The sequence below is a fragment of the Cryptomeria japonica genome, unplaced genomic scaffold (genome assembly GCF_030272615.1).
Source record: "Cryptomeria japonica unplaced genomic scaffold, Sugi_1.0 HiC_scaffold_204, whole genome shotgun sequence".
In the NCBI taxonomy this organism is placed as follows: Eukaryota; Viridiplantae; Streptophyta; class Pinopsida; order Cupressales; family Cupressaceae; genus Cryptomeria; species Cryptomeria japonica.
In genome coordinates, this window is record NW_026729026.1 from 75,061 (window position 1) to 92,789 (window position 17,729).

At 32.7% G+C, this 17,729-nt stretch overlaps 1 protein-coding gene across 1 annotated transcript; it reads left to right on the forward strand.

The window, feature by feature from the left end:
- The first annotated feature begins 9,529 nt into the window (after positions 1 to 9,529).
- LOC131868367 (probable LRR receptor-like serine/threonine-protein kinase At5g48740) lies at positions 9,530 to 14,872 on the forward strand. Its single transcript, XM_059215637.1, has 15 exons — positions 9,530 to 9,605; positions 9,692 to 10,226; positions 10,313 to 10,785; positions 10,881 to 11,007; positions 11,104 to 11,175; positions 12,319 to 12,387; positions 12,517 to 12,588; positions 12,679 to 12,744; positions 12,870 to 13,105; positions 13,207 to 13,415; positions 13,544 to 13,670; positions 13,770 to 13,841; positions 13,917 to 14,106; positions 14,194 to 14,326; positions 14,433 to 14,872. Exons 1-15 carry the CDS (start codon positions 9,530 to 9,532, stop codon positions 14,754 to 14,756), a joined length of 2,781 nt encoding a protein of 926 aa, XP_059071620.1. The 3' UTR covers positions 14,757 to 14,872.
- Positions 14,873 to 17,729: the final 2,857 nt, after the last annotated feature.

Sequence of the window (17,729 nt, forward strand, 5' to 3'; positions counted from 1 at the left end):
TGTTGTAGAAGATAATGGATGCAAGATGAGATCTACAGAGGGAACACAAAAACCTAATGAAGAGGGAAGTTTGGATCAGATTGAAGAAGAATCCATTGTTGATGAGACCTGTGTAGAAATAAACATCATGCAATATCAAAAGGAAGATTGTATGCTTAGTAGTGAACAAATTTCAGATCTTTAGGATAGAGAGTATTAGAGAAATGAAGCAAAGGAAAAAGAGGTGTGTCATGGACAATAGATAGAATGTGCACATGCACCTAGAAATAGGTTCAAATCCTTTTCAAATCAGTTGTGTTATGACATGACATAGGATGGCTGCCATTCAGAAAAAACTTTATGTGACGAGTCCTCCTATTTCTCTTATAAATACATTAATGATAGTGAGAGCACATATGATGACCAAAAAATTGAGGAGTCATATAACTATCAAGGGCACATATGCCTGTAATGGTGGAAACCCTATTATTTTTCACCCTTTACATTTGTGTGAACCTGGCATCTTAGACTTTTATTTTCTAATTTATGTTCTTAAATCTGAATGTTTGTGCATTTAAAATTCAAATTTACATTTTCAAGTTTAATTTTTCATTGAATTTAAAAAACTTAGACGTTAAATTTATAAAATCTCTAATTTTTAATTCAAAAATTAAGCTTGTGGGTTGTCTGATTCAGATTTATTTCAAATTTGATTATTCATTCAATTTGAAATTCAAATTTTCCCCCGTAGATGTCATTTTCAATTTGAATTATATAAATTTAGTGGTTGAATTTATAAAAAACCTAATTTATAATTCTGAATTTATCTTGTGGGTTCCATAATTTTTCAAATTAATTTTCAGATGTGATCTTTATATGCTATGCTATGATATATATTCATTTATTTTCCAAATTCACAAATAAAGTGGCTTAATAAACTGGTTAATTAATGATTTTAAAAAAGAATTGTATTTCTTAATCATAATTTTCAAATTCAAATTCAAATTTGCCTTCTTTGTACATGATTTTTACTACTATTAGTCCTACCTATAATATTCCCATAAGAAGAAGTTGTATAATTAAGGCTTCCCAATGTTTAATTACAAAGGATATGGAGCCTAATTAGAAATACTTGTTTCACGATAATGTGGGTGGTTCTTCTATTCAAACAATTGGTGTTGTTTATCCCCATTCTTTACCTAATTCTCATGATGAGGGTGAATCATTAACTAGGGTTTTTATTGACCAAATGGAGAAGATTGATAATGACTCTAAAAATATTTAACAATTGATGAGTCAACAATACCCAAAAATTGAGGTTATCCCATTGATTGAAGGAGTAAAGAGAATGGTTCAAAGTGATAAAGCTAGTGTTGATTTGTTGTGTGCCCTTTCTCATATTGTTGACACTAATATCATGCCTATGAAAAGTTGTGCTAAAGTCCTTGGTTATACTCAAGCACCTAGTGAAGTTAATCACTCTATCCCTATGGCTACATCTATGCCTAGTGTGCCTACTTTCACATCTAACATCATGGCTACTTCCACACAACATTTTAACCCTACACATGTTAGTCAAGGGGTAAATATCGTTAATCAAAACTCCTTTATACCTCATTTCATGAATATTTTAGTTTTGACCCAATAATCTCCCATACCTACCTATCATAGTGTTCCACCTCCTTATTCTCAACATTCACCTTCATTCAACAATGTTACTCCTCCATCCCAATCCAAAATTTCCAATTTTAATCCATCAACCAAAGCAAACATCAATAGCCTAGCTCAAATTGTCTCATGCTTACAACGACGAATAACTTCCATAAACCAATCAAAGTTTAATGTGCCTACATTTGATGTAGCGAGCCCATTATCTAATGAGATTATTCATGTTCTACACCTTAAACATGTGAAATTACCTCAATTAGAGCTTTATAATAGAAAAGGTGGTCCCTTGACTCATATGAGAACATTTCAAATTTTGTGTAGTGATTTTCCTCATGATCAAAGACTTTTGACTAAATTGTTTACTAGAACATTTGGGGATGAAGCTTTGCAATGTTATTGTTATTTTCTTCCTTATTCTATTACATTATTTCAACAATTGGATAATTCTTTCATTCAACAATTTCATAATAATATTGGTCCTAAGATTACTTTGACCTATTTGATTCATTGTAAGTAAGGTGTTAAAGAAAAAGTGACTCATTTTATTGTTAAATATACACATTTGTATTCTCCAATTTCTTATCCTATGCCTAATCAAGATGTTCAAATAATTTTTATTTCTAATATGCAAAAATACATTAGGGATAAGCTTCTCTTCTCTGAGTTTACTTTATTTACACAATTGTGTGCAATCATTCATAACTATCAACTTCAAGTGAGTCAATTTGAACAATCTTCTTCAATGGCTTCGGTTGATAAAAGTGAAAATAATCAAGAATATTTTGTGAAGTTTAAACGGAATAAAGGATTCATAAGTTCAATGACAACTCTAATGGTGAAAAATTAGGGTCTCCACCATAGAAGGGATAAATCACTAATTTCCTAACTTAAGACCATTACATTCAAAAGAGGGTTTCAATACAATAGATCTAGTCACAAACCAACAAGGATTAGGACTAAGAATTTTAATTGGATTGAGGTTTTTGATGATGTGAATTAATAAACCCTCTTTTGTAAGTTGAATTGCTAAACTTAGGTTAAAAGTGTTGGAAATTGAAGCAAAAATGCCTAAAGAGTAAGCTACAGTTGTCAGATTGAGCCACAAATTTGGATCTAAGAAATGTAACTAGACTTAGACCTGGTCCAAGAAAGAGCTCCTAAAATGTCGAGACTGTGGTGCCGCTCACCCTAGTCCTCCAAACTTTGTGCACTTCAATGGGGGATCAATTCGTCATTGTAAATAATGTTTCTTTTAAAGATTGAATCTGTGTACCTCTTTCTTGCACACAAAAAGAAGGGTAAATAGGTTGGGAATAGGGGTTTACCTAATTCAAACCCCAATTTTTGAATTAACCATGAAATAGAAATGAAAGGTAATTGAATTGTAGTAATGAAAATATTCTCCTTTTGAGGGAGATACTGACTAATGACTAAAAACACAAATGATATGCCTCCTTGTGACATTTTGTTTGTCTCTCTATGGAATTAGGGTTTTATGATGTCTTCAACAACATGGAACATGAATGTCAACTCCAATGCTTGAATCTTGACCTTATTTCTACTCCAATGCTTGAAGGAAGACTGATTGCTTTCTTTCTTTACTTAATTGCTTTATTTCATGATGTCAAATTGAATTTCATGTGTGTGTCTACATAAATGAGAGGGAAAAGCCTCATTTTATAGTTGCCACTCAAAAAATAGATTAATTTTCTGACATGAGCTGACACGGGGCTGGGTTTCCTGCTCAATTTTTGAAAGAGCCAAGGAGCCCAAAACAAGGCCCTAATTCAGAAGACCAAGGCATGGCTTACTAGTCCTGTTAGGAAGCAAGGTGCCATGCCTTGGTCCTACCCAATTTAGGGGCTAGGACAAAGGTTTTAAATGATGCACAAGGTCAATATGAAGTCAAATTTACATGATATGAGGAGAATCAGGTCCTCATCAGCCGTAGGGACGCAAACAATAAGGTGAGGACCCCAAATGTAGTCAAAATTGTAAGGGGGTACAATTTAGGACATTACAACAACATCAATACCCAAGTAGTAGCTGCAAAAAAAGGTGTGCCTCCTTTATCAAAGTATTTTAGGAAAGAATTTACTCCTCTTTCTGAATCATTGCATAGTATCATGACACAATTATTATAAAAAAATGTGTTGACACTTCCTCCCATCAAACCAATTGACACATCCAAACATTTTCTACCTTATTATGATTACAATTCTTTTTGCCAATATCATCGTCAACTTGGTCATGACACTAAAAAGTGTTATTCCTTAAGGAGTAAAATTCAAGACCTTATTAATAACAATATCATATCTGTAGTTGGTGAGAATGACAAAGCAAACAATTCTATAGCTCATCCAAATCAACACCTCCAAATCTTTACTAATACTTTGCATTCCAATTCTACTAATGTGGTTGAGTGTGAACATCTTGTATTTTATCCCTATGAACTTGGCCTTGATTCTAACAATCTGGTGAATCTTATTGATAAACCTGCACCTCCTAAGTACCTATACATTACCTTTGATCCTAGTGAAACTATTGAAGCACTTGATGGCCCGCTATATATCATTGTGAAGATCAAAGACATACTCTCATGAGGAGTGCTAATTGATCTAGCATCAATGGTAAATGCTATAACTGAAGAATATATTTATACTTTACAATTGCATCAAGTAACATATGATAAATCTAATCTTGTGGTTAATATCTTTTATGGTTTCTCTTTTTCTGCTATTGGTTCTATTTCTCTTCCCATTGAGGTTGTCCCTAAGTGCTTAGATGTCATTTTTGCTATCATTCCTACATCAGATCAATTTCATCTTAAGTTGGGACATCCTTACCTCTTCCATGAAAGAGATCCCTTCTACCATTCATAAGTGTCTAAAATTCCCTCATAATGATAAAATCATTATTATAAATCATAGCATGTATCAACCCATGGTGAGGCATTGAGATGTTAATCTTGATTACTTTTGGTCTAAACAATTTAAACCTCTTAAACCTAGAAGTGATGCTCTTTTTCAATCTTATCATAAGTGGAAGAATGATGTGATATTATCTATGAGTAATCCTAGAGATCCTAGACCTATTCCTCCTCCTCATGATGGACCCAATCTCCTTCCTACACCTCTTATTCTTCCTCTATATGTTGTGGTTTTGCATCCTACATCTTACAAAGGAAAGTGCTCGACATCTCCTATCTTTAATACTAGTAGACATTCTCCTATTCATCCTTCTTTAAAAGAAGAAAAAAGCCTATGCCTATTTATCCTAATCCTTCACAACCCTCTTTTAAAACTAAAATAAACCATTGTGCGAGAGAATCTCGATGGAGATGTCATGCTAAGGGTCATGAACTCACTTCTCAACCAATTTCCTCTCAAAAGACACCAAATGTTGATATGATCCCATTTGTCTAGCCTTCACCTAACCATAGGGAGAAAGTTCAACCTAAATCTCCAAGATAAAAAAATATTAAGATTAATGATGGTTCATGTTCTTTTCCTATTAAAGATCCTATTTCTATTAATCTTGATGAAGAGATGGATGAAAACGAACATCATGCTAACAATATTGATGATACTGATTTCAATGATGAATATGAATATGTTGATGTTGACAATGATTTATCTAAACAATAACAATTCTCACAAGCATTAATCCTATCTCCTAGTAACAGACAAGTGACTCATCATTAGAGCATGGTCCTTGTTTGGAACTTGTGGTAGCTCCATCTAGTATGCTCGAAGTTTCTCCTCTTGCATCTTGTCCACCTTCACAAAACAATGTTGAGCAAGATTGGGAGGTAGATTATTTTCATGATTAGCTTCATTCATGCCATAGATTCTCTCTCCTTTCGTGCTTGTTCATAATCATCCTCTATTTGTTTCTCAATTCTTTTATTTGTTCTCCTTACTATTGTCTACTTGAGGATGATCAAAAGCATTAAGATCTCTTTTTGTCTTTTCCATGTTGACTCAAAAGACAGAGGTGCCCTTCTTCCATTGTGGTTCTACTTTCTTAGGGGGATGAGGATAATTCAATAAAAATATTTTTCATGATATACAAGTTATTTATCTTAAGATAATACTCACCCTAGAGCTAAGTATAACCCTTATGTGTTTTATGTTTTGTGATCACTATCCTTTGATTTGTTCTTCCTTGGGGCCATATCATTGTGATAACGTGTATTTATTTTGGATGCATGCATACTACATTAAAAAAAATTCTCCCATTGTTGCATATGCAATTGCTTTAACGTGGGGGCATACACTCCACTCAATGCTTTACTCTTTTGCATATCTTGATACTCAAGTTACTTTGCAAACATAGTCTTTTGCTTTGTAATTTTGGTATTTTTGTTTTCATGAGTCAAGTGAACCTTACTAGGCTGGTACAGAGTTACTTTATTTACAGTGATGAACAAATCTCCCTTGGGATGGGAAAAGTGTAGAGGACTAATGCGACGGGCATATCAGTCTTGACATTTTAAGAGCTCCTTCTAGGAACAAATCTAAATATACTTGCATTCATCAGATCCAAGTTTGTTGCTCGATCTGATGACTGTAGCTCATTGTTCATGTGTGTTTACTTCATTTTCAACATATTTACCCTAATTTCAACATTTTTATAATTCAACTTAAAAGAGGGCAATCAATTCAATTCTAGTAAACCTAATAAGGATTCTCAACCCTATCCTTGCTGATTTATGGCTAAATCTATTGGGTTTACCCCTTTTTTTAATGTAATGGTCCCTAAGTATAAATATTAGCAATTTTCATACATCTAATTGTTGAAAACCTAAAACTTTCACCATTTACAGTATCCACGTTGAATGATTTTGAATACATGTGACATTTGATAAATTTGGTTGCAAGTTGGCAAGAGGGCATTTGGTGGTTTCTAAAGAATCACAAATTAGAAATTTTTCTAGGCCTAGGGCCTCTTTTTTTTTTCTAATTTTGTCAATGTGATGAGAACTTAAAATCCATGTATGTTGTGACACCATAGATTAGGGAAAATTGTACTAGGACCATTCCTAACTAAAACATAGTTGATGGCTTTTCTAATTATATTATTGGTAACACTAAACTCATTGAAAGTTGTTTGTTTCTTGGATATTATTAGAGATCATTAATTCAAATATATTTGTACTAGTGGATGTTAAACTGTGGATACACAATAAGCCTTTTATTTTAAAGTTAAGAGTGTTTGGTTGTGAGGTTTATCTTCATGTGCCTGAAAAGAAGTGATATAAACTAGAGCCAACAACCTCATTAATGTATATTTGTTGGTTGCATTGAGAATAAAAAATGTTGTAAGATTTGTATTTTTTCTTACTTTAAAAATGATAAATTCTAAAGATGTAATTTTCAAGGAATTTACCTAGCTAATTTACATGAAGAACAACAAAAAAAGAAAGATAATACTAAAATAGTGAACTTAAAGATATAAAATAAAAAAGTAGAAAGATGCACATTAAGTTAGAGCATATTTAGCTATTAGTTGCTTTTTTACAACTAGTTATTCTTTTTTTCTTTTTTGCTTAAGTTCACTTACGAGTGCTTATTTTAGCTGTGCACCTAGTTTAGCTTTTATGAACCTAGTTATCTAGAGTTGAACTTTATTTATCTCCTCATGCTTGCACTTTAATTCTCCTAAATTTAGCTATGTGATTTCTTTATAAGCACCTCATTGTACAATTGTAACTCATCCTATAATTATGTATTCTTTGCTTTTGAGTAAGATAGCGTTCTTTTATGTAACTCTCTTGTGGAAGGTGTTTTTGTTTGTTGTTTGACATGAAGAAACTTGCGTTGCAAAATTCAACAAAAATAATTAAATGGATTAGAGAATGAAGAGGAAGGAGAAGGTGTAAATAGTTTATATGATTATGAGGATCATAGTATTTAGAAGAACATGTACAACCTATTACTTGTACCTTGAGATTGTCCACAAAACAATAAGATCATATTGACATGTATAGCCAACTAGATTTCCATTTTATACTTTCTTTGTTAATTATTGGCATGTTTCTTCAAGGGAAAGTAATTCTTACATGTAGGTCAAGTAGGAGGATATGATAACTTTGTGTAATTGTGATACATAGGATCTTGTTAGTTTTTCCAAAGGAAGAAAGCCCAATAGTTGGAAGCGGATGTTTAAAGAAAAAATTAGTATAGTAAATTGATTAGAGTGGTATTAGGCTAGATTAGTGACCAAGACTACTCTTAGAGAGGAGTTAATTTTGGTGAGATTTTATTTCTTGTTGCTAAGTTATCTCCTATTTCCTTTTATCTATTGTTGTTGCTTGAGACTTTGAAATTGAGAAAATAGGATTTACAACTGATTTCGTATATGAGGACACTAAGGAGAACAATTATATAGAATAACATGATTTTTTTTTGGTTAGAGGCTAGTAACATTTCATTTGTACATTAACAACATTCTTTAGATGGACTACAATAGTCAATCGAGATGTGGTCTCATAAGTATGATGGCTTTCCATTACAGTCGGGTTTTGTTAGGACTCCAAAGGATCATTGTGTTTGTATTAAAATATTTGATGTGTTGATGATAAGTAGAGGGGGGAATATGAGGTGGAGAGAGAGAGAGAGAGAGAGAGAGAGAGAGAGAGAGAGAGAGAGAGAGAGAGAGAGAGAGAGAGAGAGAGAGAGAGAGAGAGAGAGCGCTAGGAAGAGATAGGAAAAGAGATACAAAGATAGGGAGAGAGGTGGAGAGGTAGGGAAACAAAGGTAGAGAAAAAAAAAATTGAGAGAAAGAGATTGAAGAGGGAGAGCAAAGCAAGGATTTGAAATCCAATCAGTTATTTTGAATTCATAAATTTAAAATGTTTTAGAAATCTGTTGAAAAAGAACACAAAATCAAAAAACTTTTTAGAATATTGCAAATAACTTCATCATTAAAATTAAATAATTGTCTAATTAGTAAAAAAAATTTAAACCAGAGTGGAATGTTGAAGGATTAAAGCAATCATTTTCAATAACTTCTAATGTTGAAATACTTCTTTCAGACTTTTTCCCGTATTGTAGATTTGCTTACTGATATTAATATATGCTTTTAAAAAAAAATAATGTTCAATAATAAAACCGAAAAAATAAATCAGCTTGATCAATACCAGAAAAAAATGCGCTAAAAAATAACATCATTGGCCACGAAATTCTCGTGGTCGGTATAATTTTAACATCCTAGAGGTTTCCGTGGTGTTCCTCTACCTGGAAATTTAGATGTGATTTTGTATCGACGTTTTTCTTTTAATTTCTCTTTCAAACCATGGGAACGCCCGTGGTTACATTGATTTTATTTTCAAGCGAGACAAACGCAGAGGCTATCGAAGCCGCATTATTACACTCAACCCTTGAAAATGGAATTGTAATTTGATTTAATATATTTCAGTTCAACTTTTGGCACTTGTTTGTTGTTGCGTGGTCCTCGCCATAGACCGAATATTAATATACGTATATTTATTGTCGTATCTTGTTAAATCACATTTGGTCTGTAATATTCCTTATAGTTCTCTTGACTTAGGTGATCTATTGTCTTTGCAAATACAATTTATTAAAGAAAGTTTCGACTGAATCTTATCTTGACAGCACCACCCCTACTATAAAATTGTATCCAAGTTTTCTAGATTGACCGACTCACAGAGTACGTCATCTCAATGAATACGACCGAGTGTCGTGACTGTCGTCAGACGGCTTGACGCATTCCTTCACCATCTGCTATTGACCTGACTTTTTGACCACCTCTCACAAAATATAGGCAAGAAAATGTAGGTCATAACATTATCCCATAAGTAATTGCTTACAAAGAATTTTTTGAATCTACTTTCCAAATAAGCTTAGGGCAGTCAGTTATGGGTTATATTGCAATGGTATTGGTTGCGAGTATTATTATCCTCTGGTGTGTTGCTTTTGTTATTGCTCAACCAGGTCAGTATATACCAGTTAAATCCTAATTGCATATGGCAATTGTATTGTTTTGTTTAACTCTGTTGTATGTATCTCTGTTAAAGCAGGTTTTCTCAGCATCGACTATGGCGGGAAATCAAATTACAAGCATGAAAACGGTATACAATGGGTTCCTGATGATAATTATATACAAGTCGGGGAAAAGGTAGAAATAAGAAACTCTAGCATGCCAGAATACCAGCAAAGTGTTCGAGTCTTCCCAGGGCCTCTCGACAAATCTTGCTATCAACTGCCCATAACCCCAAAAGTGCCTCACCTTGCAAGAATTTGGTTTTATAATGGTAATTACAGTGTACAATCAGTCTCTCCGCTCTTTAGATTCTCCATTGAGACTACGGAAATGTTGTCCGTGAGAAACATAACAAGCAGAATTTCACAGCTGAACCTGCCGAGCGAGAGGATTTTGTTTAGTTCAAGTGATGCTCTGTTTATTTGCTTGATTAGAACCTCTGAGACGGTTACTCCTTTTATCTCTGCTATTGAATTGAGAACCCTTCAACAAGGCATGTATCCTCAAGCCAAGCCCGGAACAATCTTGCGTATGGAGGCAAGATATGATGCCGGTGGAAATACCACAATCAGGTAATAATACTCATCTTGTTTCGTTTTTCCATAAACCCTTTTAAATTTCCTTTTAGGTTTCACATCTCTTTAATCCATTTATTTAGGTATCCTGAAGACAAATTCGATCGCCTGTGGTCTCCCTTTCTTCTACTGCAAGGACTCCAGACTATTACGTTGCAGGGGACAATCTCAACGAACAACACCCAAGACCTTCCTCCATCTGCCGTTATGCAAACTGCAGCTACGACACTTGCCAACCAGAGCATAGACATGGTTTTCGAACCAATAAGCAACCCCTTACTGTTACTCTATTTTGCAGAAAGCAACGTGCTTAACGTCTCTGATTCAATGACTATGAAGGTTGGGCAAATCAGTTTAACACTCGATCGTGTGGAAAGAGATTTTTCTGCCAAAGAGGTTGGGTTTAATTTTGGGGAAATACCGACGTTCGGAAGAAATTTTACTTTTGACAATATACAGCTGTACAGATCCTCTAACAGAGGTCCCGGTCCTCTCATCAATGCTTTGGAGTACTACCAGCTCATTACTACTGAAATTGCAACTTACTCAGCTGATGGTAAGAACTTCTTGCTTTAGAATTTTTTACTAGTATTAAATTATTTTATTGTTATTAAAATTTTTAATGAAGTCGTCTATTTTGTAATTGTGCAGTTGATGCTCTAGCTGCTATGAAGAAACAGTTTAAAATCAACGATTGGATTTCAGATCCTTGTTTTGTTCTTCCATGGGAAGGAATCCAGTGCAATAACAGTCCTCCTTCTGTCAGAATTTCGGATATGTAATTTTATTCAGAGAATTCTAATTATTTTTATAGGTACAATTGTGGGAAAATAGATTTGAAAGGATGTAACCCATTGGTGTTGTTTACTCTCAGCAACTTGGCCGGAAGGAGTCTGACGGGATCCATACCCACAGTTCTTGCTCAGATGACTGAGCTCATTAACATGTAAGCAAACGGAACTATATATTAGTTTTACATTATTTCGTTTCAAGAATATAATTACAGCGTCATTTCAAGCATGTGTTAAAATGAAGGTAAACAATTAATTTAATACAATTAAAAAAATGACGTGTCTCAATTGTTGACCATATTTAATCTTGTGAAAATTGAATGTCCTATGGGTCAATCTTACAGTTTGGGATTGAGGTAATACAACACAAATTTAATTTTTGAGGCATGGATTTAATATGGTCAACTACAAACTTCAATGTTGTAGTTGTGGGGGGGGTTTCTTCTATTTGTTAAAATATAATTGATATTTAAAAATATTCATGAGAAGTTGGATTGTAAGTGATAATAATTTTTTACTTAGTTTTTTTGGTAGACTAATTTTATGACTTTTGACAAGTTTTAGTAGAGAATAAACAATCATAATATTTCAAATTAGAATATTTGTATAGACTTTTATTGTTATTGCTTGGGATATTTGATTAATCTAGAATATTAGTTAACATTAAAATAATTGTTTATAAATAATAGGATATACAAAGACAAAATAGCTATTGGAAATGGCTGACAAAAATAAATTTTAAAAATACAAATTTGGAGTTAGTTCTAATTGTATAATTGACTCAAGACTAAGAAAAATTATAATATCAAAATGAGAAATAGATATAGAGAAACATGGACTAACAATGAAACAAATATATTAAAATAGATATTAATAAAGTTGAAAATATCATTTAAAAATCATAAATAAAAATGCATAAATATTTTAAAAAATTCCACTTGATATAAAATTGTACCAAAATTAGTTTATAATGACATTGAAACATTCTATTAAAAATAATTGATGAATAATATGAGCATAAATTTTACCATTCCAATAAAAACCAAATAATAATATATCTCTATTAGATATATTCAAATTTAATTATGAAATATTATTTGGAATAAAATGACCGATGCTTTCCCTGTATATACGATTGACGAAGTACTTAATTGTTTTTCAGAAAAATTCTGGTTTTGTTTTGGGTGAAACATCATGGTGGTTAACCTTGCATTTTACATGTATAAACTGACAGAAATCCTTATTTTGGGAATTAAATTATGGTTAATCCTTTCTTACCAACTTGCATGTACACACAGATCGCTGGCAAATAACAATTTGACTGGAACATTACCAGATTTTTCTAGATTGAGAAAGCTGGAGAGACTGTACGTATCTCGATACAATTCCTTGTTTTTTTGGCTTTCTTAATGTATGGCATTTAGCAAAACAGTCAGTTCTAACGTCAAACAACAAACTAATAAAGATCTAAGGAATTCGGTGGGTCCGTTGTGCAGACATTTACAAAACAACAGCTTGAGTGGTGAAATTCCAGACTGGGTATCCCAACTAGACAATCTTAAAGAGCTGTAGGTTTTCTCTTCTCGCTTCTAATTTACAGTCAACACCGTCGTACAAGTACTGAAACCTTGTAATGATTTCTTTTCTGATTGTGACAGATTCATAGACTACAATAATTTCAGCGGCGTAATTCCCCAACTTCTCCTTCAGAAGAATATATTAACGTAATATTATCACATGCTATTCGTTCTTATTTTATCTATGATACTACTTTGTATAACATTTTCTTATCAAATAGCATTGTACATCGGAATACGGAATGTGTTTATTTTGTATTCAAATCCTGCAGTTACGAAGGCAATAAGTACCTTACTAATACGTCTCAGAATCCAACCCCTTCCAACTCAAACCGGAGCAATGTAGGAGTTATCGTTGGAGCTATAGGAGGCGGCATCATAATTATAGCTTTTATTTTGATTGTAAGTATTATTGTGTACCGAAGGAAATTTAGGAGAAAGGATATCGTACTTGCAGATTCCAAAGGCAGCGCATCAGAAAGCAAATCTGTAAATATCTTTGAACTCGGTAAGAAAATGTTTCTCTTTTCAGTAAGAGTTTATTAAATCAACAACTTTTATACCTTATTAAAAGTAGCTAGATTTACAACCAATTCAAATGAATTGCAGACTACTCAATGGTTTTGGTACCGAACCCAACAAAATCCCGTGCGTTTACCCTAGAAGAGATGATGACATCTACAGAAAACTTTAGCTTTAAGATCGGACGAGGTGGCTTTGGTTCTGTGTTCCGTGGTAAATTGCAGGGCGGAAATCAAATTGCAGTAAAAGTGCTCTCTCTTTTCTCCAAACAAGGAGTTCTAGAGTTTCTGAACGAGGTAATATTAGATTCTTAAATCCTCATATTATATATTTGTATTTTCAGCCTAACAATGTTAAATCTCATTCACATGGAAAACAATTACTACAGAAATCTAATATATATTGTTTCAAACTTGCTGAACAGATTGATCTTCTGTCGAGAGTTCATCACAAGAACTTGGTGTCTTTGCTTGGTTATTGCAACGAATCCAGAGAATTAATGCTTGTATATGAATATATGGTTGTAGGCTCCTTAAAAGATCGTCTTTATGGTAATTAAATGTCCCCCGTAAAATATTCTTCCATTTGCTGCATATTTATGAATATGGAAAACTATAACTTCACCACAAAAATCACTTTCTTGCTCCCAGGTAACAGTGCAGGGCAATATCCGAATCTAGATTGGAAAACCAGGCTTAGCATAGCCTTAGATGCAGCGCAAGGTAAACAATTTCTGTCATAAAGCTACATATAAATACCAGTTTTCTTGATCTAATACTACAAATGATTATTTGAAGGATTGGAATACCTGCACATAAGTTGCACCCCAAAAATTATTCACAGAGATATAAAGACTGCCAACATTCTTCTAGACGAAAATTTAAATGGGAAACTGGCAGATTTCGGTCTTTCAAGAGTGACAATTGATGGAGAGGATTCTCATGTCACAACTACTGTGAAAGGAACAGCAGGATACCTAGATCCAGAGTAATTTTCTACTTGCCCTCTGTTTGCGTACTCCGCAATTCTAAAATTGATAAATTTGTTTTGACATTGTATTTCTATGCGTGACAGGTATTTTAAGACAGAAGTCCTGACTGACAAGAGTGATATCTATAGTTTTGGGGTGGTTTTGTTAGAGATCATTTGTGGCAGAGCACCTATAGATACAAAAGTTTCTTCAAATGAAATTAATCTTGTTAGATGGGTGTGATATTTTTCTAACCTTTCCGTCATTGCAAATTAAGACAGTAATTTGAGGCTTCAATTATTAGAGAAATTGACAGCGTAACTTACATGTTTTTCCTCAACAGGTCACACCGTTTATGGAGATGGTTGAATATCCTGAAAAATTTGTAGAGATAGTGGACAAGCGATTGGTTGGCAATTACAGCAATAAATCCATTGCTCATGTGGCGAAGCTAGCAATTAGGTGTGTTGCAGACAACCCATTGTCAAGGCCTAGTGCAAGCGAAGTTTTGGTAGAGATGAAAGCGGCTGTGCAATATCACGCAACAAGTTTGGACATCTCTGAAGAGATCGATATTGATTATCAGGATCAGCAGATAAGTCCGATTACACAGAGGGACATCAATTCAACCGACAACAGTTCCTACTTTTCACGGTCTGAAAGTTAGTCCGTTGTACAAAGATGGTTAGAAAGACAAGAACCAAGACTATCGTGTATTTTTCCTTGAATTCAATTTTTCAATTAATTTTTGAATAAAAATATCTATAGTTTAATTTATTTCTATTCACTCATGTTAAATGGTGAATTGAAAATTCAATTTTCTATAATGTAAAATAATATATTTATCTGCAAGATACATTTATTACTATTAAATCATTATCACATTTTATACTGCCGTCGTTATTAAATACATTACATAAAAAAAAATTGTCTCTTCAACTATGGGACCCACACGCTTGCATTGCATTAAATAGAACGCTTTCCTACATTAATTTTGGCTGTATCATTCCATCGCTAGTATAAATGCACATGTATTATAATATTTACGTCTAGTATAAATGCACATATATTATAATATTTACGTCTGGTATAAAGAGAAATATGGACAGATTTAATAGCAGATTTTATTAATTTTCTTGTGAACAGGTGAATGGTAGTTAATTTTTATTATTGTATTCTCTTTTGCTTTGTTCAATGTATCTTTTTTTTTATTTATATATGTGAAATTTCATAAATTTATTTATGTATAACATTTGCAGGGGAAAAGATTTTATAAGAGATAATTTATTAAAAAAAAAAATTCAAATCTTCCAAACTTATAATTTTAGATTTCTTTTAATTATAAATTTATATTTATAAATAATTTATTATATATTTAAAAAGACTTAAATAATTGATTTTCCTTTTCATTATAACTTTATATTTATAAATAATTTATTATATATTTAAAAAATCTAAAATATTATATTTATTTTAGAGATTTTAATAATTATTAGATTATAAAATATATGATATATAAATAATTGGTTTTAATATATATAATATAATTTTGTTAATAATATTATTTGAAAAAATATATAAAATTAACTAAGCAATATTTTTAACTTGAAGTAATGATCATTTTTACACATTCACATTTATATTCTTCTCATAATTTGTCATAAGAGAATTGTGATGCTGAAGAGAACCTCAATTTTATTTTATTTTTATTGGAAGAAGAAATAGGGCCTAAATATGATGTTTATGTCATGTTTTCTATGTAAAATACAATCAAAATTCCTCTATATGTTCATGTCATGTTTTCTATGTAAAATATAATCAAAATTCATCTCTCTCTCTCTCTCTCTCTCTCTCTCTCTCTCTCTCTCTCTCTCTCTCTCTCTCTCTCTCCTCTCTCTCTCTCTCTCTCTCTCTCTCTCTCTCCTCTCTCTCTCTCTCTCTCGCGTCGCGCTGCGCGCGCGCGCGCGTGCGCACACACACACACTTTCTCTATTTTTTCTTCCTTATCGATATATCTATCTATACATCTCTCTTTCTCTCTTACAGAAACACACACATGCATGTGTGCATGTTCACACAACTACACACATGCATGGGCATGTTTGCACAAGCACATACCATATTACTCTCTCTCTCTCTCTCTCTCTCTCTCTCTCTCTCTCTCTCTCTGTTTGTGTGTGTGTGTATAACCTCCCTCCGCCTCATCCAATACCTCTTTCTACTACTTGTCTTCGTCACCTACTTCCTATCTCACTCTTGTACCCTCTCTCTCTCTCTCTCTCTCTCTCTCTCTCTCTCCTCTCTCTCTCTCTCTCTCTCTCTCCTCTCTCTCTCTCTCTCTCTCTCTCTCTCTCTCTCTCTCTCTCTCTCTGTTTGTGTGTGTGTGTGTATAACCTCCCTCTGCCTCATCCAATACCTCTTTCTACTACTTGTCTTCGTCACCTACTTCCTATCTCACTCTTGTACTCTCTCTCTCTCTCTCTCTCTCTCTCTTCTCTCTCTCTCTCTCTCTCTCTCTCTCTCTCTCTCTCTCTCTCTCTCTCTCTCTCTCTCTCTCTCTCTCTCTCTCTCTCTCTCTCTCTCTCTCTCTCTCTCTGTTTGTGTGTGTGTGTATAACCTCCCTCCGCCTCATCCAATAACTCTTTCTACTACTTGTCTTCGTCACCTACTTCCTATCTCACTCTTGTACCCTCTATCTCTAAACTAACCAAATCCTTTTAATGTTTTATGCCCTCAACTAACCACACTATTGGTAGGAATTTGATACATTGTGTCTGTTGTTTAATGGCTACTACCTGTATAAATTATTTAGCATAAATTGGGCATAATGTTGACCCAGTTTAGATATGTTCTAGAAGAACCTCCAAAGTTATCGTTGTTCTTATCGAATTTAGTAATAATATGTTCGCTTTTAACATTATATTAAATTTAAAGAATATTATGGTTTTTAAATATGGAATATTACTATAATATATGATTATTTTAAAATTTAATATTTAATTAAATTTAATTTTATATTCACCAAATTGAATATTTTTAATCTTAAAATACAATAAATCTAATTAACCAAAAGTTAAAAAAATCATAATCAATATTATTGTTTATTTTTTAATTTTATTCAACATATAGAAAACTTTACCATATTGTAATATAAAAGAATAAAACATTTTTTACCATTTTTTTTCAAGAATAAGTGTCTAATTTATCATTTGTAAAAAATAATATTATAATATTTTTAAAAATAATTTATAAGAAATCTAATATTTTTCATTTTTGTTGGATAAAAGGTCGAAGTTGATATATATTAGATTAAAAAGATAATAAAAAATAGAGAAATTTTAATATTTTAAAATAAAACCTAATCTTAATTCAGTTGAATCGAGAACAACTATCATCAACTAGTTCTATCTACCTACAATTATGGATCTATAACCAATACATGGGATATGAAGCCAGAGTTTAACAATAATATAAGTCTACAGAAATATTTTTGAATTCTTCAAAATATTCTCATGAAAACCCCAACCATCTTTGCTTCTATAACTTATGAAATCTAACAAAAGACAAAATATGAAAAAGAGCTTGAAACACAAGGCAATAGGCGCAAGTAGCTTGCTTGATCTTCTAAAGCATAGGAAGT

What these genes read in the sequence shown, in the direction of transcription:
- LOC131868367 (XM_059215637.1), top strand. Translation starts at nt 9,530, where the DNA reads ATGGGTTATATTGCAATGGTATTGGTTGCGAGTATTATTATCCTCTGG. An exon ending in TTTTGTTATTGCTCAACCAG is followed by an intron (nt 9,606 to 9,691) that starts GTCAGTATATAC and finishes CTGTTAAAGCAG; the next exon opens with GTTTTCTCAGCATCGACTAT. An exon ending in CTTCAGAAGAATATATTAAC is followed by an intron (nt 12,745 to 12,869) that starts GTAATATTATCA and finishes CAAATCCTGCAG; the next exon opens with TTACGAAGGCAATAAGTACC.